The 22,523-nt window shown below is 42.8% G+C and overlaps 1 protein-coding gene across 1 annotated transcript in view; it reads right to left on the bottom strand.

Moving 5' to 3' along the window:
* Window positions 1–3,779: 3,779 nt before the first annotated feature.
* Window positions 3,780–22,523, bottom strand: part of dchs1b (dachsous cadherin-related 1b) — a gene marked incomplete at its 5' end in the record, with an annotated part of 71,439 nt that continues 52,695 nt past the window's right edge. The window contains 22 exons of the mRNA XM_083927066.1: window positions 3,780–7,740; window positions 7,859–8,268; window positions 8,350–8,521; window positions 8,657–8,798; window positions 9,258–9,544; window positions 9,758–9,888; window positions 10,394–10,545; window positions 10,709–10,920; window positions 11,070–11,183; window positions 11,314–11,710; window positions 11,861–12,067; window positions 12,168–12,424; window positions 12,851–13,060; window positions 13,217–13,342; window positions 14,091–14,330; window positions 16,419–16,534; window positions 16,710–17,005; window positions 17,099–17,539; window positions 19,598–19,755; window positions 19,975–20,071; window positions 20,276–20,463; window positions 20,721–21,779. Coding sequence (XP_083783192.1) covers window positions 5,699–7,740; window positions 7,859–8,268; window positions 8,350–8,521; window positions 8,657–8,798; window positions 9,258–9,544; window positions 9,758–9,888; window positions 10,394–10,545; window positions 10,709–10,920; window positions 11,070–11,183; window positions 11,314–11,710; window positions 11,861–12,067; window positions 12,168–12,424; window positions 12,851–13,060; window positions 13,217–13,342; window positions 14,091–14,330; window positions 16,419–16,534; window positions 16,710–17,005; window positions 17,099–17,539; window positions 19,598–19,755; window positions 19,975–20,071; window positions 20,276–20,463; window positions 20,721–21,779 — 7,454 coding nt within the window. The 3' untranslated portion in view covers window positions 3,780–5,698. The remainder of the gene's footprint in view (window positions 7,741–7,858; window positions 8,269–8,349; window positions 8,522–8,656; window positions 8,799–9,257; window positions 9,545–9,757; window positions 9,889–10,393; window positions 10,546–10,708; window positions 10,921–11,069; window positions 11,184–11,313; window positions 11,711–11,860; window positions 12,068–12,167; window positions 12,425–12,850; window positions 13,061–13,216; window positions 13,343–14,090; window positions 14,331–16,418; window positions 16,535–16,709; window positions 17,006–17,098; window positions 17,540–19,597; window positions 19,756–19,974; window positions 20,072–20,275; window positions 20,464–20,720; window positions 21,780–22,523) is intronic.

The following is a 22,523-nucleotide window of genomic DNA, read 5'->3' on the forward strand; positions in this document are numbered from 1 at the left end:
GCCAGAAATGTCTTTTTTCATCAATATTTTATCAGCATGAATTAAATGTAAGCATTGAGAATGAGGTCGTCCAGTCAGGTGCTTTCAGTATTTTTCATGATAGCATTAAACACAAACAATACACAAGCAGATGCCACATTTGGCACTTACTCCAACAACATTTTTTCAATAATATATCTTGATGAAAACTTTTTCTGTTAAACAGCAGTTCAAAATCCCTGCAGGACCTCAAGCTCAGTTAAGAGTTTCAATTAAGATTTTTACTTTCAGAGCTGTTTCTCTCTCTGTTCTGTTTTACCCCTCTCTGTCTCTGTGCACTGATCTACATTCATACCCACTGTATCAACTGCTGCGGTGCATCAGTATGTACGTCTAATATACAGTGCACAATACTTTACACTTAACAGCTGCATTTGTGCTTTGTGTTTTAGTAGCTGCACACTAATGTGCATGTACTGATTCATTGTTGAATAAAGTTGAATTGATCAAAGCAGAATGAAAGAGCACCTGGATGCTAACTACAACGTGGGCCACTCTAATATGATGTTTACAGGCTTGATTCCCAGAGAGTGCAGCTGCAGACCACTGGAAAGAAAAAAAAGAAGCTTGCTTTTTTGGAATGTTTTTCTAAGAGGGACATTTGAGGAGAATGCGATTAATAAAAGTACATAATTGTGTTTCTCAAAAGCATTCACTTCTTCTCCAAACTCCTGCCATGACTTTTCTGGCAATTGCAACGACTCAAACACATTCCAAAAGCAGTCAATGAAGGTGATGCTTTCTTACAAATTGAAGGTTACATTGAAATGATGCATTCATGCTCCACTGTGAAAGTTCAAACAGTGATACATTTAAATGGATCCAATCTCTCGTATGTCACTGGAAGCCGACTTTTTTTAAAACAACATTTTATAGTAATATTCTCAGAGGTCTCAGATGACTCAGAAGAAAAATGTAGATGATGATGAAAATGCACTTGGTTTCAAATATTATTTTACCACTTACTACTCATATTATCTAAAATATTTAATTTCACAAATATATATTTGAATAGGCAACTATAAAATGTAATTTAATATTAGTTATTTAATAACCATCCGTTCCAACTTTTTCAGAAAATGATGTGTTCTTTGAGGACTCCTTTGCTCAGAGTAATACAGTGATTGAAAACATACTTTTTCATGGCTTTTAAAGGTTTTGGAGAGCAAATAAAGAAAGAGTAAAGGTACAGGAAGAAGTGGATGTTCGAGTGAGTAAACTGGCTCCACCCTTTGTCCTGAATAAATCTTTCCAGGTTTCAAGTACCATGATTCTTATTACTTAAACACCTGATGAGCAGGATGCATGGCACTGTATTTTGTCTTTAAAGTTGATGCACGGATAAACATAAAATGCTTCATAGTGACACACACACACACACACACACACACACACACACACACACACACACACACACACACACGCACACACAATATCATAGTTTACCAACAATTTTATATTTGGCTTCCAGGGGATAGACTTCTGCTCCAGACATATTTTTCAAAATTTGATTTGCCAAGTATGTGCCTGTAGGAGCTGGACCTGGGCCAATATCAGCTGGGGAGGTTGTGGTGGGCCATGTGTGTCCTTGTGTGGTAGCCTTTAGTGTGTGTGTGCGTGTGTGCATGCGTGCATGTGTGTGTGATTATTTGAAATAATGTGGCGTTAGTGAAGGAGTAGGCTGCAAAAGGAGCCTTGGGACAGCAGGCTGTAAACACAGCTGTGTGTTGAGGTGAACGTGTAAGTGAGGGCAGCAAGCTTTTTTTTCACATGCAAGAATTTAGTTTAGTTAAGTCCCACTTTAACCCCTTATACGCTACTCTGCTATGAGTAATATTTTGTCAAACATGGTTTTCCCACATCAAAAGTAAAAAAAAAAAAAACTCAGAAAAGGGGCTGGAAGCACATCTACCCTTTCTCCTTCATTTTTCTGCCCCGTCCAACACTGCTCGTGACTACATTCTTCTACCTTCTATTATATCTATCTTTTATTTTTTATATCTATCTTTTATTAGATTCTGTTGTCTGTTAGCTTGTTAACTTGTAACTGTGTTTTCGCTCTGTATTGACAGTCCACTCTGAGTGGGAGGTTTCAGGTATCTTTAACATTGTTGTGTTGAAGATGTTCCCCCGTAGAATAGTGTTGCCCATACAACACAGCAATTGATTAATTTCCGAGTGATGTTCCAACTAAAGATTGCCTGAAAAACGAATCTCAGAACCCAGAGAAGTGCAAAGACATCTCCTCCTTCAAGAGAGGAATGTGAAAACGCCTCTAGTGACAAACTCTGCTGAGATACAAGTCAGTGCAATTCATGTCATATATTTAACAGGCCATAAACATAAGTAAAACACATCTTTGAGTGGAGAGGGACTTTAATATGTTCTTCATCGTGTGAAGTGTGTAATTAATCCTCAGCTGACAAAAAAATGGAAGATTGTTCACTATAAAAATAGTACAATCAACATTCAAATATAGTTTGTATTTCAAATGAGCATTCTGTCATCACCTCTCATTTCTCATGAAGTCTTGTGCCTGTCTCACTGGTACCGCAGGAGCTTCTGTCTCTGGCTCTTTCTTTTGCACCTTGTCAAAATCCATATCCAGCTCCTTCTGTACATAACAATAACACAAAAATACTGTACGGCTGTGTGTTATGACCAAATGAGGCAGAAATCCTCAGCAGCTATACAAACATGTCTGTGCTCCACATGAAATAAACATTTTGCAATTATTCAGCTACATCAACATCATATGCCTTTATATGAGCTGGAAGAAATGAATCTACTGTTGACTGGATCTTGGCTGGATCTCAGGTTTCTCAGATACCTCTTAAGGCTAGACTTTACTGTATCTTATGATAGAAAAATACTTTTCCCACGGCTTTACCCAAGACATTTGTTAGTAAGGAACAAACATAAGACTGTTTGAAGTTGACATAATTCGAGAGGGGGAATCGGAATTCAGTGTAACAATTTATGGAATATAAAAGTCAAGTCAAATGTCATATTGCATGTTGGTATTGCCGTTCTACTAGGTGTCATTCTGTAATGTCATCAAATCCATTTTTATCATTGCTATACTTTTTATATATGTGCTTATTTTACTTTGCAAATGTGTCATTTTGTTTTCCAACCCTTCTATTGTGACTTCTTTTTTCCATTTTATGTTCCATTTTAAAAATTGGTTTTCATCCGTCTTGGTTTCAAACATCTTGCAACAATGTTGGAAATACTTTGTTATCACTTGGATTCAACCAAACAATAATAAAAAAAAAAATCTAATATAATGCTTATTTAATAATCTAATTTACTGTATTAGCCTTTAAAGCATGAGGGGCTACTGTTCAGTTTTATCTTCGGGTCAATATCTGCTGTTCTTTAAAGCCAGATGGTGACCATACTGGATGTATGTGTCCTGGCCTACTGCCCTCATACGGTCTGCTGTGATTCTGCTTAGAGCCAAGTCTCCCCCTCCCTATAATAGCCCTCTCATAAATGACTGAAGTTACCTCAAGCTCTTCAAATGTACCATTCACAGCTTGGATAACTGGAACACATTTAGTTCTTCCCTCAATGTCTTGGTTTGAATTCTGAAAAATATGAGGTCTGACTCCAGTTTGTCAAAAGAGATCAGTAGGAATTTATTATTTGCTTTAAATACATGTACAGCTCGTTTTTCCACCATTGCTGATCAGTCACTGGCAGTCATCTCAAACCGAAGTCCAAATGGAGGTCCTCCAATACAGAAACGTTTTTGAGACAACATGAGTTGAGAACATGTTGTGCTGGAGTTAGGCTTGTGGCATGTGTAGCTTTCAGCTGAACCAGTGCCAGCTTTGCATGAGGCGAGTTGTAGGGTTGAACAAAGAACAGTGGTAGAAGCCATCTCTTGAAAACAAAAGGACATCCGATCACTACGTTCATGTTCGTCCCAAAAGAATAAAAGCAGTCCAGATGGATGAATACACATGGAAGAATGACAAAGTCGCACTTAGAGCCTTCTGCTTCTTGCTATGCTAGCAGCTCGCTAAAACTGGATCCGAACAATGGGAGGAAAGAAAGAAGGTGCAGATGATGAGTTAAACACATGGAACCAGAAAACACCTCATCATGTCAGTGACAATCTAGATGAGTGAATCATAGCAATAAAATGTGCAGAACGAAGAGTTAACATGGAAAATAAATACACTGGTTGCTTAATCCTTGTACATTCATCAGAGCTCATGCATTCAGGCGTTTGCTTCCCACTTGTCTGGCTCACTCATTTGTTACATTTCTAAGTTATGCCACTTTCCTATGAGAATCCCAGCCTATACATTGCATGTTATTTCTGTTGTGCTGAGATGAACAACTTCACAGTAAAAATGCATTTAAGTTAATGACTGACGTAATTGACTTTAGGAAGAACTTTCTGTCAAAGACACAGAGGTGATCAGCTAATTGTGTTGTCCCTGAATAACAAAGGGCATACCGTATATTGTTGTGCATAACTGCACACTACAGAGTGCTGAACTGCTGGAGAAGCAGGCATTTAGATTGAACACAAGTTTCCAGTTGTTTTGAATTTGGTATGATCTACAAATTGACAAAAAAAAATGCTTAAGGTAACAACACAGCATATTGTGAACTGTGCTTGGTTTCCTAATGTCGACATGTGGCAGCAAGTCTTCTTTAATATAAATAATGCTAAAAACACAAAAGTCTCGCTCTCACTCACATTAGAACTGTCACAAGAGTCTCTAAAAATCTAGACACATACAGCACATAGCGTAGCCTGCATACATACAAATATACATATATGTAAATACACAAAAACAATAACCCCTCCATGTGGAATAATGGCATTTCTGGATCTGAAATCATAATTTCATATAAAAATATATAAAAATAAAAAGTAAAAATCAAAAGAACTGTCATCTGAATTGCTGAGAAAAACAAGAATCACCATTGCTGTCCCACTGCGCAATGCATTGCCAGTTCAATGAATCAGTGTCTTTGTGAACACACACAGTTTGTCTGTTCCATGGGATTCATACACATGCCCAGAGGCCATTTTAAAAGCAGCCACTAGATGAGTTTAATACTGGAGTGTAAAAAATGTCCATGGACACAAAGAGAGGAACAAGGTCCTTAGCTCTCTGGCCAGCCAGCGAGGTAACATGAAAACTACACATCGATCTATCTACACACTAAGGGATCTCTGACTGCAGGGCATAGTAAGTGCACATTCCCATGAAGAGGTCAGTTTACCTCTTAACCCTGATCAGTTCATGGAGACCTGCGTCGCTGTTAACATGAAAGGTTTGGGCTGGTCCCGTCAACCCTGGCACATGTTCCACCTTTGTGTATTCCTGTAACACTGCAGAGCCATGGAAGAACTTCAAATAATGCAAATATTCTACCAGGAGAAGGTTAAGTAGGTTTTTGTGGGTGTGTTTATTGTCCAAAATTCATATAGTCGGACACTTGAAACAAACGTCACAATCTGGACACTTGTAAATTCTCATGATTAAACCAATGTTTTCTGAGAATTCCAGTACAACCGTCTGCTTTCTTTTGTTCCATGAAAAAGAACAACCAAAAGAATGCTCTGTAATGCTCTGTTCAGGTTGTCTGTATTCTAAGTTCTTCCTTAAATAGTTTCCTATTTTTTCCATCATATTCTCATCTCACGATCGGGACTCTGGTCCAGTGAGGGCTCCCTGGTGCTGATCATGGATGTTGAGGGCCCTTGGTTGACTCCAAAGGGAGAAACAGCTGGAGATCGAGCTGCCAGAGGGGACAGCGAAGGGGAGAAACTTGGAGACATTGCTGCTGATGATATAGATCCCTCATGACTGATAGGGGACCTGCGGAGTGAGGCCAAGTGGGGGAATGTCCGTCCAATCACCTTGGGGGGAACTGACATGGCCCCTGGGTGGGCCACTGATGTGATGAGTGGTGGGGGGTCAATTCTAGGTTTGGGATCCATTTTGTGCTTAGGCTGGAAGGGTTGGCGAGGATTCTGGCTCTGCTGGGCAGTTTCATCTTTCAACCTGGCAATCTCTGTAAAGACATTAGCCAGAGGTTGGAACTGAGGGCACCAGTTGAGTAGGTAGTCCCAGTTATAGCTTCCCCGGAGCTCCTCATCACTGGCAACGATAGCTGTGAGGGAACCATCGACTGAAGGTTTACCATCCTCAGGGAAGGCGTAATCCTTGGGGAGGGAAATGTTAAGGCCGCGGCCTACTCCTAGGTATCCACCTCCATCATCCCTATAGACAGGGAGTTGGCCAGAGAGCAAGGTCCCACTGAGACTGCCTCCCAGTTTCTTTCCTTTGAACCAGGTGCTGCCCTCTAAAGCTGCAGGCTCACAGGAGATATCAGAGAGTTGGTCAGCATCCTGCTGAATTCCAGAGTCTGGTCCTCTGGCGGAGATGTGCTCCTGCATGGACGAGGTGATGGAGGCAACGCGGGGGTACTCGTTTATCATCCTGATCTCATCATCCTCTGCTGCCTCAGCTGATCCTCTACCACTGGAGTGAGAGGGATCCAGAGAGCCCCCTCTAGTATAGGGTCCACCACCAGCTCCACCCTGATCTCCAGCGTAACCTGGCAAGGCCTGGTGGTAGATCCTCTCCCCTCCCAGTCCTGAGTTGGAATCATCCAATTTCTGCAGAGCAGTTCCTGAGGCTACAGTTCTGTTTCCTGCATCCTGGGCTTTCTTCCTTCTGCGTGACTTGACAAGGAACACCACTACAGCCATGACCACAAGCAATACGATAAAACCAAGAGACACAGCAATGATGCTAATCAACAGGATGTTGACATCGGAGGCCAGGCCAAAGTTGGAGTTTGTGACATCGATGGAGACCTGGGCTGTTGTGGTGCGCGATGCATCTAGAGGACTATGAGCTCTCACATCCAGGGTCATCAGCCTGGCATCTCTTTTGGTTCGGCCCGAACCACTGCTGCTACTGCTGCCTGAACCGTCCAACTTGAGGAAAATGATGCCAGTGGTTTTGTTTACATCAAAGTACTGAGAGCTGGTGGGAAGAGAATAGAGAACAATACCATCCACCCCTCCATCCTCATCATTTGCCTGTACCTGACCAATGCTCTGGCCTTTCTTGGCTCCCTCTGGGACTTCAAAGGAGAAATCAGAGGAGGTAAAGAGTGGATCATATTCATCCTCACCTGTGATGAACACCTGTACGGTTACAGAGGCTGAGTGGTTTCCTGAATCTAATGCCATTGCTACAAAGTTAAAGGAGTTGACCTTCTCAAAGTCAAAGGGAATTTTGCTTTTGATTTCTCCAGAGTTTTGGTCCACAGTGAAGCTTTCTTTTCCCACCACAGACCGTTCCACAATGTAGTACTTCAGTTGGCCAAAAACTCCTGTGTCATGATCTATGGCATGTAGAACAGTCACAGCTGTGTTTGCTGGTTGGTTTTCTCTGATACTGACTGTCAGAACTTCTACAGGGAAGAACGGATGATTGTCATTTACATCTTTGACCTCAACGATGACTGGAGCAAGTGCAAAGTGACCCTGTCCATCTGTGGCCTGGATGATGACAATATGTGTGGACTGATGCTCACGGTCCAGTGCTTGCTGAAGTCGCAAGGCTCCAGTCCACTGGTCCATGGTAAACAAATTCACCTCATTACCAGAGCTGATAGTATACTGGACCTCAGCATTAGGAGTTGAGTCTGGATCTGGCAAAAAGACAACAACAGAGTACAATGAATTAACTGGAGGAAAAAGTATGAGAGGAATTGTGAAAAATTTAAGAAAATTGAGAAAACTGGACAAAAAGAGAAGACTTTTTCCAACCTGTAGCAGTCAGTCGAATGATCTCAGTCCCGGCGGTAGCTCCCTCACTCAGAGACACCGTATATTCTGCTCTGCTGAACACTGGAGGGTTATCATTCACATCACCAATAGTTATCACCGCAGCAACACTAGAGCTCCTCTGGGGCACACCACGGTCTGACACAACAACTGTGAGGTTGTAAAGTGGCTTGATTTCAAAGTCAAGCCCCTCAGCCAACAGCAGAGTCCCGACTGTCTGAAAGCCACGCCCTTCCAGGAACCTCACACTACTTTCAATTTGGAATGCATTTCCTTCATTGCCATTGGCAATGGCAAAGTCAAAGCCACAGTTTTCTCGAGACAGGTCGCTGTCAAAGGCCTCAAAAGTCAGAACTGTTGACCCTGGGATGGTATCCTCAGAAACTGTAGCCCTGCAAACAGAAGAACATATATAAGACCATATTTTGAGGTGACACCATAACACATCCAGCATCTAATGAATGCAGACAGACCTGTACTCCGATTGGTGAAACACAGGAGCGTTGTCATTGACGTCAGAGATTTGGACCTGGATGGTGGTGAGGGAGGAGAGTGAAGGCGAGCCTCCATCACAAGCTTCAATAACAATGCTGACTGACGGACGTTCAGGGTCAAACTCAGCTCTGTGATTGATGAATAGAGTTCCTGGATACAGAGGACAATAACAGGGACTCAGACATTGCTGGGAATGTTTCTGTTCAAATGTAATGAATTACTTTCTTTTGAAACTAGAAACTTATTTAGCTAAACTATATCGGGAAGAAAGCTAAGGTTGTCTACCGTTGTTAGGGTCAATGTAGAAACCCTCCTGGGTTGATGACGTCACTCTGTAGGTGATCTTTCCGTTCTCTCCAGAGTCCCTGTCAGTCGCTGTTACTGTGACGACTACACTTCCTGGCGGCGTGTGCTCAGGCAGAGTTACCTGGGGTGCGGAGATATTAATAACAACATTTGAACATCAGAGCAAAAGAAACAAATAAACCAACAAGGGATCGCATAAATACTGTAATAAATTTCCAAAGGTCAATAGGCAATAAACTCAAAGAGGGGAAAATTGCATTAATATTGTAATTCCTGTTTTTCCTGATCTTGTGTTCATGTTAAGGTAATTTCCTGAGCCAAAGAAGTAAATATTATACAGGCTGATCTCTGCATCGTTTCCCCAGTCAATATTAGGCAGTTAACTTTTATCACCCTCACTGTGTGCACCTTGGGAATGCACATGTGTGTTTTTACAGTGTGTGTGCATGTTTCCAAGTGCAATATTCCACTTCTGTTGTAGTCTGTTGGATAGAAACGGTTTCTGAAGCAAGTTTAATTCCCTATCAAACTTTCTAAGGTATGAAGAAATCAGAAATGTATCATTAATAAGTCACCCTACCTGATAGAGATCATGGGTGAATGCAGGTGCATTGTCATTAATATCCTCCACCAATATCGTAATGTTAGCCTCAGTTTGGTGCTGACTGTCCGTGGCTCTGATGGTCACGGTGTACCACGTTTTCTCCTCAAAGTCCAGAGGGGCAGTGAGTGATACGCCTCCACTGTAACGGTGAATCCCAAATTTGCCTAAGGCTGTTGGATCCAGCTGCAATGAGTAGGAGAGGGCAGGACTGGAGTCGACGTCATTACCCGTCACAAGAGTGATCTCTGTGCCAATCAACATATCTGAAAGATAGGCAAAGAGATTGAACAAAAACCTGTTGTATTTACTTGTGACTTCTGTAAATAGAAGTATGCGTCAGTTTTTATACAGTTGCAGAGCCATGATGCACAACTACATATACTGTACTTAGACCTGCACAGGGTTTGGCAGGTGTTCTACATGATATATGGCATATAAATAGAAATAACACAATTCCTGTAAATTAACGCACTTACTCTCTGGGATGCGGACTTCCTTGGGCAAGGGAATAGTGGGGCTGTTGTCATTTTGGTCAACAATGATCACTGTCAACGTCGCCGAACCAGCCAATCTTGGACTTCCTCTATCGGTTGCTGTAACTACAAGCCTGTGGGTGGGCAGCAAAATAGGTTGTCTGAAAGGTTGTTCTGTCTCTTACCACATGTGTAGTTCTAAAAGTTGAATTCTATTGTGGGTGATGATAGAGGAACATGAAATGCACATAATACCTTTGATAGCATATTGTCATGAAAAAGAATAGTTACGAAAGCACCACAAAAAGGTTATGAAAATGTTTCAGTGAAGAAGATTTGATTTACAGAGTTTGAAATTGCAGCTTTGATACATCTGGCATGCAGATATCAGTATGAACTGGTGCTTATATGTCACTATGTCAAACTCTTCACCACCTATCTAAACTCATACTAACGGAGTGAATATGATTTTCCTTCTGTAAAAGTTTAGTATGTGTACACATAATGGACTTTTTCTGTACGTCGGCATGCAAAGCTCAAAATTTATTACAGGTCAAATACATAGCCACTGAATCTAGAGATTCACAGAGAATGGAATGGTTCTCTGTGAGGTTCATTCAACCACAGATCTGTTCTCACTTGGTCTGGGTAAAGATCTCACGATCCATGATGGCCGCTGTGGTGATGCTTCCTGTCATCGGGTTGATCTTGAACAGGCCGCTCATGCCTGATGACTGGATGGAGTAGGTCACCTGACCATTTTGGCCCTGATCCACATCGTCAGCCATCACCTGGGAGAAGGTGGAGAAGGAGAAAGAAAAAGGAATAACGATGAGAATTTGACCATTCATAAAACTCCATTAGACCAGATACCTGTATGCTTTTATATTATGTATTATACTGTTTGTATACAGTATTTAGAAGTACTAAAGTACTGCACTTAAAGTACTGTACCTGTATAATTGGCATCTCATATCCCTGCGCTTCCCTCATGTAGGCAACATAATTCTGCAGCTGGAAGCGAGGAAGGTTGTCGTTGACATCCTGCAGGATCAAGTTGATAGCCATGAAAGATGTGGAGGACACCGTTTCAGCCTTCACAACGAGACGGAGTCTGGGGGTGTCTTCAAAGTCCAGTCCCTTGGAGCTCTGCACCATGATTTCACCTGGAGATGTAAGAATAGGATTGTGTTTGTGTGTACAATTTTCTTTAATAAATTACACATTTTATAAACATATACAGTACATAATACTTGGTTGTGTTTTACTTTTTTATAATTATTATTGTTTTGTTGTGTTTTATTTTGAGTTTCACCTGTTGAGGAGCTAATGCTAAAGGCCTGCTTTCTGTTCCCACTGAAGAGGCTGTAGCTGATACCCTTTCGTGTGCCATCTGGATGTTGAGCCTGAGCCTGAGCCACAGCTGTGCCTGAATTTTGAAGTAGAGCAAAGAAAATATTCCTTATCTGTGACCATAGAGAGATCTTCAAAGCGAAAAGGGGGAAAAATTAACCAAGATGATTATTCTAATCCTGAATAATACAGAAATAATGTCGGACCTTTTACTGCGTTCTCCTGTAGGCTGACGTCTCTGGCATTCCTAGAGAAGCGAATGCCGCTGTATTCCACCTCCTTCACGTAAATCACCACCACTCCCTGCGCAGACTGAGCTGGACTGCCCTGGTCCATGGCCTCCACTATCAGGGTCCTCTGAGCCTGTGTCAGATCCCCCAGTGGCTCAGTGGCCTGGATTTCGCCAGTCAGTGAGTTGATGCTAAAGCCCTTGACTGGCATAGCGAAACGGTAAAAGACAGAACCATTGGCTCCAAAGTCCTTATCCTCTGCCTTCATGGTGGCTAGCACTCGCTGGGAACGCCTGCTGGACACTTCGATGACCAGCGGATCCTGGATGAAGAAGGGAGTGTTGTCGTTGACATCGAGGATGGTGACTGTTACCTAGAAGGAAGAGGTCACATGTAGGTTGAGAGCAAAATGTATTGGTAATGTAATGAGCACTAAACTCTCTAAAAATGTCCTAAAGCCGTGATGTGAACTAGTTTCGACAATGAATCAACGCAACACCCCAATATGTAACCCCTCATTTACCTGAGCAGAGGTGTTCCTGGGGTCAGCGGGTGAAAGATCGACAGCATAAACCTGGAAGCTGTAAGATACCGATTTTTCCCGGTCCAGAGGTGCTGATGTGGTGATAGCTCCAGTGCTCTCATCCACACTGAACGCTCCATGCGCCTCTCGACTAAGGAAGTACAGAACCTTCCCATTTAGGTAATCATCAGCATCTTTGGCTGATACCTGGAAATAGATACATACATTTGTATGATAAAAGTGAGATATACAGTATGTCAATGAGATGTTTGAACGTAGCATTGTCTAAATTCCCATTTCTAATTACCTCCAGCACTTTGGTCCCCTCTGCAGCATCCTCGGACACTTCCACAGAGTAGCTACCTCTGGTGAAGACGGGGCTGTTGTCATTGACATCCAACACTTTGACTTCCACTGTGACAGTAGTGCTGAGAGCAGGGCTGCCTCGGTCAGTGGCAACCACCTCCAGAGTATATTCATCCCTTGTCTCCCTGTCTAGGCCACGTGACGTGGATAGGGCTCCTGTGCTTGTGTGGAGGTGGAAATCTCCATCAGGGTCCCCAGCTGGATGCAGAATTTATATGGGAGAAAAAAAGAAAAAAACTTTAAAAAATCCAAAGATTTCTATGGACTCTGTGTTAAAAGCATCTGTGCCAACTCTGCACTTAAGTCAAAGTTTGAATGAGCTCCAGACAGGTGTATTGAATATCCTATATTCGAAATAAGACGGAAGAATGTAGATTTGATCTTTAATATGGGAGGAATAGAGCACTGTCAAAAGCAGTGCACCAAATCTATTCCTGCATACTGCCATTAAGCCTGATAAACCCCCAAAAATGATAAGAATTCACAGTCTCCCCCAGGATTTTGTTATTTCCAGATTCGGTACACCCTCGAACAGCAATTACAGCAATTGTGGTGAACTAAATCACTCTTTAAATCCATTCTAATAAAAATACTTGGGTTAGACACACAACACTTTTTTCTCACCAGTGATCCTGTACTCCAGCTCTCCACCAGGACCTGAGTCCGGGTCTGTGGCCTTGAGGAAGCAAAGCTCTACAGGTGCCTGGTTCTCTGGCACCTCTAGTCCGTACCATGGCTTTGCAAAAACCGGAGCGTTGTCATTCACGTCCTGAACCCCCACACGGACTACAGCCTTGGCAAAGTTAGGAGGCAGCCCTCTATCCCTGGCATAAACTGATAGGAGATGGAAAACAAAGTTAGAGATGTTGGAACCCATTCAACATTTTGAGCTTATGTAACTAAAGTGTTTTGTGGAAATAAATGAGCTTTAGCTCCATTAGTATGTAGCAGATCAAACTGAGTTGTGTTAGATAATGGATCTAGTAGTACCAGTGAGTGTGTAGTGGTCCTGTAGCTCTGCGTCCAGTTCCTTCGTGGTGGTGATGACTCCTGTCGCAGGGTTGATGATAAAGCCTTCCTCTGTCACACCTCCATATGTCACTTGACCATTGGAACCTACATTGGAAATCAAGTCAGACCAGAATAAAAATAAAACACACACTACAAAACTGGCAATAAAGCAAATAGGCTACATCCAATGTAATAAAGCAGTGGTATTATTGAGTACAATATTCATTGAGATGCTAGCTAGTCCAAATGAAAGCTCCTGAAATATGAGGCTCTGGGCGATAGCTGAAACAACACATTTTCAGTACTATGAGCTTGTGGTTTGGTTTTAAGTGATTTGGTTTTTCAAAACCATTCATGTCTCTCTATTGTTTTGCTCTCTCGCCTTCCTACTAGGGGCATATGTACTATATATCAGCTAGACCTTTTACTCATTCTTCCTATAGGGACGTTTGGAACCTCTCTTTCTTTTGATGCTCTAAAGTCTCGAGTGCGTCCTAAATTCATCCTTCCATGACTTCATTCATATTTTTTACTGCCCAAAAGACACTCATGTGTTTATGTGTGGGCTTATATGAAATTTACAGACATTACTTTAAACAATGAAGCTCATGTGTGTGTGCCTATTTATGCTTTAAAATGTAACCAGTTTGAAACAATAATGAAAATAACATTTTATTCTTCAGATTCATGGTTCCTTGCCAGCGTCACTTCCTCTCTTCAGTCACTCTCTAGCTCGCTTGACCAATGTGTCTCTCTCTTTCGGATTCTTGCATTTTTTGGGTAGTCACTTTGGATAAAACTATTGCCTTTTTGTACCTGTTTCCAGCAGCCATAATAACACATTTAAACCCACCTTGGTCCCGGTCGGTTGCAGTAACTGTCAAAACAGTTGTCCCTGGTCCTTGGTTTTCCATCACTTGGGCTTCAAATTCTGCTCGCTGGAACAACGGAGCTTCATCGTTCACATCAATCACCTGCACACACAGCACCTGAGAAGTTGAAAGTTGAGGTATCCCATGATCCTCCGCTACAATGGTCAGATTGAAGACTTCCTGCTCCTCCCGGTCAAGCGCTTTCAGGATGGCAAGAGAGCCTACAAGAGAGAAAAGAGAAAACTTTTCTGCATTACTTCACCTTACATGTATATTCCCATTTGGATTCTTTTGAAACGTGTGTGTATATATATGTGTGTTTGTGTGTGTGTGTGTGTGTGTGTGTGTGTGTGTGTGTGTGTGTGTGTGTGTGTGTTTGGATTTTTTTGTATGTATTGCATGTGATTTTGTGTACCAGAGAGAGGCATTATTTGTATGCCTAGAAGGACCAGTAAAAACAAAACCCTTACAGCTTTGCTTTATGAGAGTTTCCACAGTAAGTGTGAGACCACAGCCAAGCTATTAAATTCTGGCACTTTGAAAATGCATTTAAATATGAATCAGAGCTTTATCAGTGCACATTAACGATTATTGTTTATGCAGGCATGCAGGCACACACATGCAGAGTCGAGACTACAACCTGGAGCTACATAGATGCCAGCTCAAATCAACCTGACCTTAGGAGGATATTGTTTTTTTTTCTCTCTACGTTACAGTATCTGTTAGCCTTTACATCTGTAAGGCATTAGTTGGTGTGTGTGTGGATGTGAGTGTACGAGCGTGTTTTATGTAAATAGAAGGTTCACAAAGAGTCTCTGAATAAGACCACCACTTCTCAGACTCTAGCTCCAGTTACTCTCCTACTTTTTATGTCTACATCCTACACCCCTGTCATCACCCCGACTACAAGGAGGGAATATGAAATGTGTGTGTGTGTGTGTGTGTGTATGTGCGCGCGTGTGTGTATATGTGTTTGTGTGTGTGTGTGTGTGTGTGTGTGTGTGTGTGTTTGTGTGTACAAGTTTAGCTGGCATGCAGTGCCTGAGAGATGTGTGCAATTTACAAATGCATGCCAAACGCATACAGTACATCGTACGTTGACTGTTCTGTGAAACTGCGTCTCTGATGTTCCTGTGGGGTTTTGCTAGCTCATATGTTTCAGCAAAACGCAAACAGATGCAAAACATTTACTTTTTCATTTTTCCTTTGTAGCCAATTTAGTGTTATTGATACAGTACCAACAATATTGGTGCTCTTACCCTCTCTGGATTACCTTTGCTCAAACTCACAAGAAACTTTATTTTAATTCTACCCAATATCTCAGGGTTTCCAAAGATCCAACATATGCCATACTGAATTTCAGGGAACGGGAGTGTTGCAGCCATAAAATTATGTCTGATTTGATTATTTTACTTCTACATTTATAAACATTAGTTTTCAACTGTTATAAAACTAGCAGTGAAGCTGAAAGTTCATAATGGTAGAGCAGACATGTACTTTATAAGCAGTAATCAGGCTAATGATACCCTCACATTAGCCAGGAAATTTGGTAAATTCCTTTGCAAAACAAAGCTAATCTTGCTATTACAGCTATTATTAGCTTGAGCTTGACACTATACATTCTGAGAAACAAACCACAAGTGAAATCAACCCTACTAATGTACCAGACACTTGACAGTAATGAAGTAAAGACTCTATCCCATCTGGAAGCTACATTAAGTGTCTGTATTATGGTTCTTAATCCCATCTCAGCCAGCACTGAGCACGCCCACACCACCCAGCTCTGATGACGAAGAGATTACCCAAACACATATATAAAATATCAAAGGGTGTCAACGTCCATAGCCCAAATTAAGATCAGTTTCCGTGAAGAAATACGTCAAGAAAAGACAATGAAGCATTATTCAAGTGAAATATTGCTCCAAGGCATTGAAAGATCATCTAGTAAAGAGTGTTATGAGGGTTATGAGTGTTTTAGCAGTTGAGTCCCTGTAGACGCAGCACTTCAGTGGGTAATTACGATCTTGTGGAAAGTTTTGTTCATCCAGGCGGCTGTCACGGGTGGGATGCTGATTATCTATCAATCATGAAACCCTCACAGAAAGGGGCCATGCTACTCCCGCTGTGTTAAATAACTCAAAGCAGGACTGTAAATGCACAAAATGATGTGGTGACTTTTACCCCAATCATGTCTTGATGGAGTGTAAATTGGGTATTTATGGGGAAATCCCCAGTCTCCACGGACCCTGTTATACTGTATTATTGGAACATTACGATATTTTTGTGTCTCAAGCTAAAAATAAGCTTACCAGTGTTGGGGTTCAGACTGAAGCGGCCAGCGCTGTTGCCTCCCTGGATTCTGTATGACACGCGGCCATTTTCTCCTTCATCTTTATCTCGAGCCATCATGTACAAAATCACAAACCTGTCAATAAAGACACCAATAAAATGTCAGATTAGAACAGATACTTTCAAGCTTGGGGCCATGACAGCAAATTAATCTGATTATTTTTAACGGGCTTCTTGGATGTTCTTTTTCCTGCAATAAAAATTTGCATAAATGTACCAAAAAACAGACTAGAGTTAGACAAGCCACTCACCCTACAGGCTGATCCTCCATGACGCTGACTGCAGACGGAGAGCTGAAGACAGGAGCATTGTCGTTTTCGTCCGTCACAAACACTCGGGCAGTGACTGAACCCCAGCGCCTCTGAGAAGGATCTAGTGCCTGGTCTGTGGCCCGTACTACAAGGTAGAGGGATGGTGTCAACTCACGATCCAACTTCTGTCCCAGGGTCAGGACTCCGCTTGTGGGGTCGAGGGTTAGGAGATCAGGCGTGTCGGGCCAGTAGTGCTCGATGGAGTAACGCAGCTCACTGTTGGGTCCGCTGCCATCCTATAAAAAAGAAAACAGATAAATTAGTCAGTGAGTAGAAATTTTGATTCCGCTAGGGAAAACACTTCAAGTCCCATATATTCTATTTCCCACCTGATCCACAGCCTGGAAGGTATATATGGAAGCCCCTGTCTCTATGTTCTCTGGGACCACAATGGTAACAGGGTCTTCCGTGAAATGGGGAGCATGGTCATTGCTGTCCTGCACGTTGATATCCAGCTGCACCAGATGGCTGCTGGGAAATGCCTGGGAGAAGTCGGACACTTCGACGTGCAGTGCGTACCTCGACCCCCTTTCGAAGTCCAGCTCACGCACCAGGTACACGTCGCCCTTTAAGCGGTCCACCATGAAAGTCCCATCTCGGTCTGTCCCCCCCACAACCAGGTAGGTCACCTGGCCTTCCAGTATGTTAGAATCATGGTGGTCATGGGAGCGGACAGAGCCAATGATGGAGCCAGGAGCAGCTCCTTCGACTGTATTTAGGGTCATGGAGAGCATATTGGGCTTGGGGTTGGACCTGGAGGAGCTGAGAACCTGAAGGAAAGGAAACCAGGGTCAGACATAAATATATATGTATAAAATATCTTTGTATTTCTTGTTTCAATCATACATGTATTCATCCCAAACAAAAGAGTGAAAAAAACAGTGAAAGCACTTCTTTATATACTATTATTTCAAACAAGGAGAAAAGTGTCAAGGCGAATGCTGTGCTGTGTATGTTACTGGATCTGATTTCCTTTGGCATTCTGGACACAATGAAGCTAAACGGCTCTCACCCTAGCCCATCCCTAAACATTACCTTGGGCTGTAATCTGTTTCTGTTCTGTTGCTATAACTATAATAACTCTCACAGGCATTCTCATTGTGCATGAAGACATTATGTACAATCCTTCCAGTAAATATCTTGACACTGCAGAATTCTGGCTTCAAGATGAGAGTCAGGGTCTGTGACCTGTAACAAGATGATGAATGGTGTAATGTAAGGGGAAAACTGTAAATATTCCAGTTCAAATAATGCAGAGCAACCAGGGCTAACTGCATGCCAGGGGGATTTTGCCACTTTGAGCAACAGCCTCTGGGTTCGATATTGTTCTGGGACGGATCAAAGAGCCCCGAAGACAGCAAACATAAGCAGCTTTTGACAAGCTCTGGTTTCATCATTAAAAAATCCATACACACACCATAGGTCTGTTGCAGTGCATTGCATTTCCTGGTGTCTTTATAGAATGTGAATAGAAAGAATAAACCTAGAAGAAGAGTGAAGCAATGTGGATTATGTGCATGATTTATCCTTATGTGCCGACTAAAAAGACTGACTCTATGTGCAGACATTTTTAGCTATAATGCACTACAAACCATTTGGGGGGTCGATAGTAGGGAAGGGCTTTTAAGCTAGAAAATAAAGCCAAGTCCTATTTCATTCTTCAATTTAGTTACAGTGGTGCAGCAAGCCAATCACCACCCACCATGAAGCAAATTGGTGTGGTGATGTTGAAATCCAAGTGGAATTAAGTAACGATCAAATTACTATAAATGTTTGAATGTCAGTATACAGGTTCTAAAATATTTTACCACACAGTACCAGCAACTGCACTGTACTATTTTATACTTCTCCTTGGTTTTACCCTATACCCACAGTAGACATGCAAGCTAATGTGTGTATTGTAGTACTTGTGGTGTACAACAAAATCCCTGTGTCCGATTTTACCCACAGCTATGTGAAATGTTATCTCAAAATCATTATCTGGAAATGTTACCTCATGAGAGTGTTTGAATGTGTCGTTACAGTCCGCGTGTCTGTGCATCTGTGCGTGTATGTATCACTGCCTGCTACTGTACAGGGGTGTATTCCCTTTCTTTGTGTGATTTTATGCAGCTGGCTCTCATCACATCTCATCTGGGAGCGTTTGATTCCAAGGTGCCTGTTTCCCCTCTGTCTAATCTCAGTGTCGCACAAGCAGGGCACAGGTGAAATCTAAGGCAAGCGCACCCGCTGTAATTAGCATCCTTTTCATTTTTCATCCTTTTCCTCCTGGAATCACATGACATAAAAACACTGGGCTCAAAGCTCCACACTCAAAGCAAACCACTACCCATTTCTGGCTAAAGGCCTCTGTGACAGGCGTCCCCCCCGCTGTTGAATTCCTGATATTGTGTGTTGATATGCAGGATTGACCCTCCTACAGAAAGTTCAGAACTATAACTCAGTCCAGACCAGCTCCCTCCTGCAGCTCTGGGTTTCTCACCTTGGGTTTTGGTTACCCCACTAACCTTTGGAGCAGGAAACACACTAGATTGGATAGATGCTTTTGTTTGTACAGGCACAGGTTCAGCTTCTCTCCTTCTCGTATTTATCTCCTTTCTCAATTCCTTTGACAGTTATACTGTTCACTTTGTGCACAGTTTGAGGAAATTACTCGTAGTGAGGAATGCAAAAGGACTGAGGTAATGTGTAGATGTGACAGTTTGAAATTTGGCCACCAGATTGGCCTTTGTTTCTAATTGCCTGGTGGCTTAGAAATAATGTGTTTGTGCATGCAGCTAAGTGATGGATGAGGATATTCAAAAGGGCACAGATTACAGTATGTTTACCTGTATTCGTAGCTGGCAATTTGAGCTGAGACCTGGTGTCCCATGGTCAGCAGCAGTCACGGTGAAGGCGTACTCGGCACGCTCTGCCCATCTCAGAGGGGAAGCGGTTCTAAGCTCGCCACTGGTTGGATTAAGGGAGAAACGCTCTGCTCTGGGTCCTTCAAGGATGTAACAGATATAGATATCAGCTCAAAGGAAAGGTAATGATGATAAATGGGTCACCCAGTAGCTCAGCGGTAGAGCAGGCACCCCATATACAGATGCTAAAAGTCCTCCATGTTAACGCCTCTCTTTCTTCCCCGAGGCAAGGCCAAAACTAAAAACTAAAACACTGTGAATGCAGAGAGAAATGGTGTAAGAGGATTTACAACACTCACCTGATAAAGAGTAGTATATGGTCCCATTCTCTCCCTCGTCTGGGTCTTTAGCCATCACCGTTCCTAGGACTGTCCCAGATGGAAGCCCCTCCATCACCTACAATGGGGGAATGTTAATCATATTAATGTATTTCTCCAGCATGCTGTAATATGTCTTTTCTACACACAGTATCTTCCAATTGTGCTTATTACTATTCCTTATCTTGGCTTTTTTTCTTTCTAGTACTATGATTGAAAACTGAGAATCGGGTTGAGTTCTCTCTGCCATCAGCTGATCTATTTTATATCCCTTCATTCTCACCTGATGGAGCAGCTCCCTGTCCGGCCGGGCATGAGTGAAACTGGGGGCGTGGTCATTTTCATCCAGCACAGTGATATGAGTGGTGCCGGTGGCACTGCGGGGAGGCGTACCTCCGTCCTGTACGACCACAACAAACTGGTAGCTGGACTGCTGCTCTCTGTCCAGGGCGAGGCGTGTGCTTATCTCACCTAAAGAAAAAGAGAGGGAGAAAAGGCCTTAGTATGCATTGTTCGCAATAGTAAAGGGAATAATCGTGTGTTAATTTAACTGACTAAAAGCAAATCATTAATTCCTCAAGGGAAATCATGCTGGTATAAGCACTGCTTATGAAGTAACTACATTTCAGTCAGTGTAACACAATTACAACAAACGGCTTTAAATGTTACTATTACTTTTCTTAAATGAAAATAAGATAAAACTAAGTGTTGTTGGTGTTTATCTTTACCTGTTTGTGAGTTGATCTGAAAGTGCCTGTTGGTGTGCAGCAGCCTGTAGGTTAGTCGAGCATTTAATCCTGCGTCTCTGTCCGTTGCAGACACCCTTCCAAATCCTGTCCCAGCCAGCAGGTTCTCTCTGACAGCCAGGAACACCCTCTCCTGGCTCAGTCTTGGGGAATTGTCATTCTCGTCGGTTACCGTCACCCTGACCGTCGCACTGCCAGTTCGCCCGGCCCCTCCTGGGCCTGAAGTGGCCAGAACGGTCAACAGGTACATGTCTTTGACCTCTCGGTCCAGAGAGCTACGGACAAACAGCCAACCACTATCTGGCATGATGCCAAAACCAGCAGCGTCTCCATCAGGCCTAAGGCGGTAGGAAATAGAGGACGGGGAAGATGAGGGGGAGCTTCCCCCATTCCCAGAAGCCTCTCTGTTGAGCGCTCGAACCTGGAGGAAACGTGTATTGAGAGGTGTGTTTTCCCGTAGCTCCACACGGTAGGTCAGGGTGTCAAAGTTGGGGCCTTGTGCATCTTGCGCTTGGATGTGGACTACTAGTGTGAAGGTGGAGCTAAGCTGCGGCGCTCCCCCATCCTTTGCAACTACCTGAAGATCATAGCGTGGGACACTTTCATATGACAGACTCCCAATCAGACGTACCTCCCCGCTGCCCCGGTCAACACCAAACGTCCTCTGGCCACTGCTCCCCGCAGCCCCTGCAGAGACCAGGTCGAAGCTGAGCTGACCATTATGACCAGAGTCCTTGTCGATGGCCTGAATGCTGTAGATAACAGTCCCCATCTTGGTGATCTCAGGTAAAAGGAGGGACTCTGATGAGGAGGGTAGGAAGGTGGGGGCATTGTCATTGATGTCTGAAATGGTTATTCGTACCCGGCTGGTTCCATATGCTGGAGGAGTGCCGGAGCGTGCCTGGATCTCCAAGTCAAGACTGGAGCAGGTCTCATGGTCCAGAGGAAGGGCTGTGCGAATGGTACCAGATGCACTGTCTACTGTGAAGTAACCATCGGGGTCTCCGGAGGAGATAGAGTAAAATATATCCTTAGAAACCCCTGCATGGATGACACAGAGAGAGACAGCAAAAGAAACAAACAAAAGTGAGAAAAAGACAGTGAGAAAGGGACAAGTATTGCAAAATATCATAAAATAGTGCGAATCAGTTCACAATAAAACTGAGAAAAGGGGAGAGCAACAAATAATCACATAATCACACACAAGCTGACTAAACTTTCCACCACTAGAAGGGTGGGAAAATAGCTTCATATTCTGTATACAGCCATTGGTTATCCACTCGTTCTTAGCTTAATGAAAACATACTTGACACATAAAACATTCACACGATCCATATCTGTTTTAATTAGACAGGGATGTGGTGTGTTTATTATTATTGTAAGTGTTAACAAAGGGATGGATTTACTCAAAGTTGGAGAGGTGATAGAATCAGTGCCAGCCATGTACAGTTACAGACAGAGATAAGTGTTCCTCTGTCCACTACACTACTAAGAACACTTAATTTTGACTCCCACTCAGAATTATAGCCCCATCCAACTGAATTTCCCCATCAATAATACTAGTAGAAAATAAAAGTCTGGCCACAGTGAAAATAATACCAAGTAAAGCCCACGCTGTGTGATGGATGTGATTTCTTAATGGAGTGCATGCTCTTGTTGCTTACATATTTGTACAACTGCTGGAGTGAGACATCCTACACTCTCCAGCCCATTAGTGCATTTTTGTCCTGGTATTCATCAGAAAGATGAAACCGGGTAACACAAAGCACGTAAAACAGGTTCCCC

This window comes from Echiichthys vipera (genome assembly GCF_963691815.1).
Source record: "Echiichthys vipera genome assembly, chromosome: 14".
Lineage (NCBI taxonomy): Eukaryota > Metazoa > Chordata > Actinopteri > Perciformes > Trachinidae > Echiichthys > Echiichthys vipera.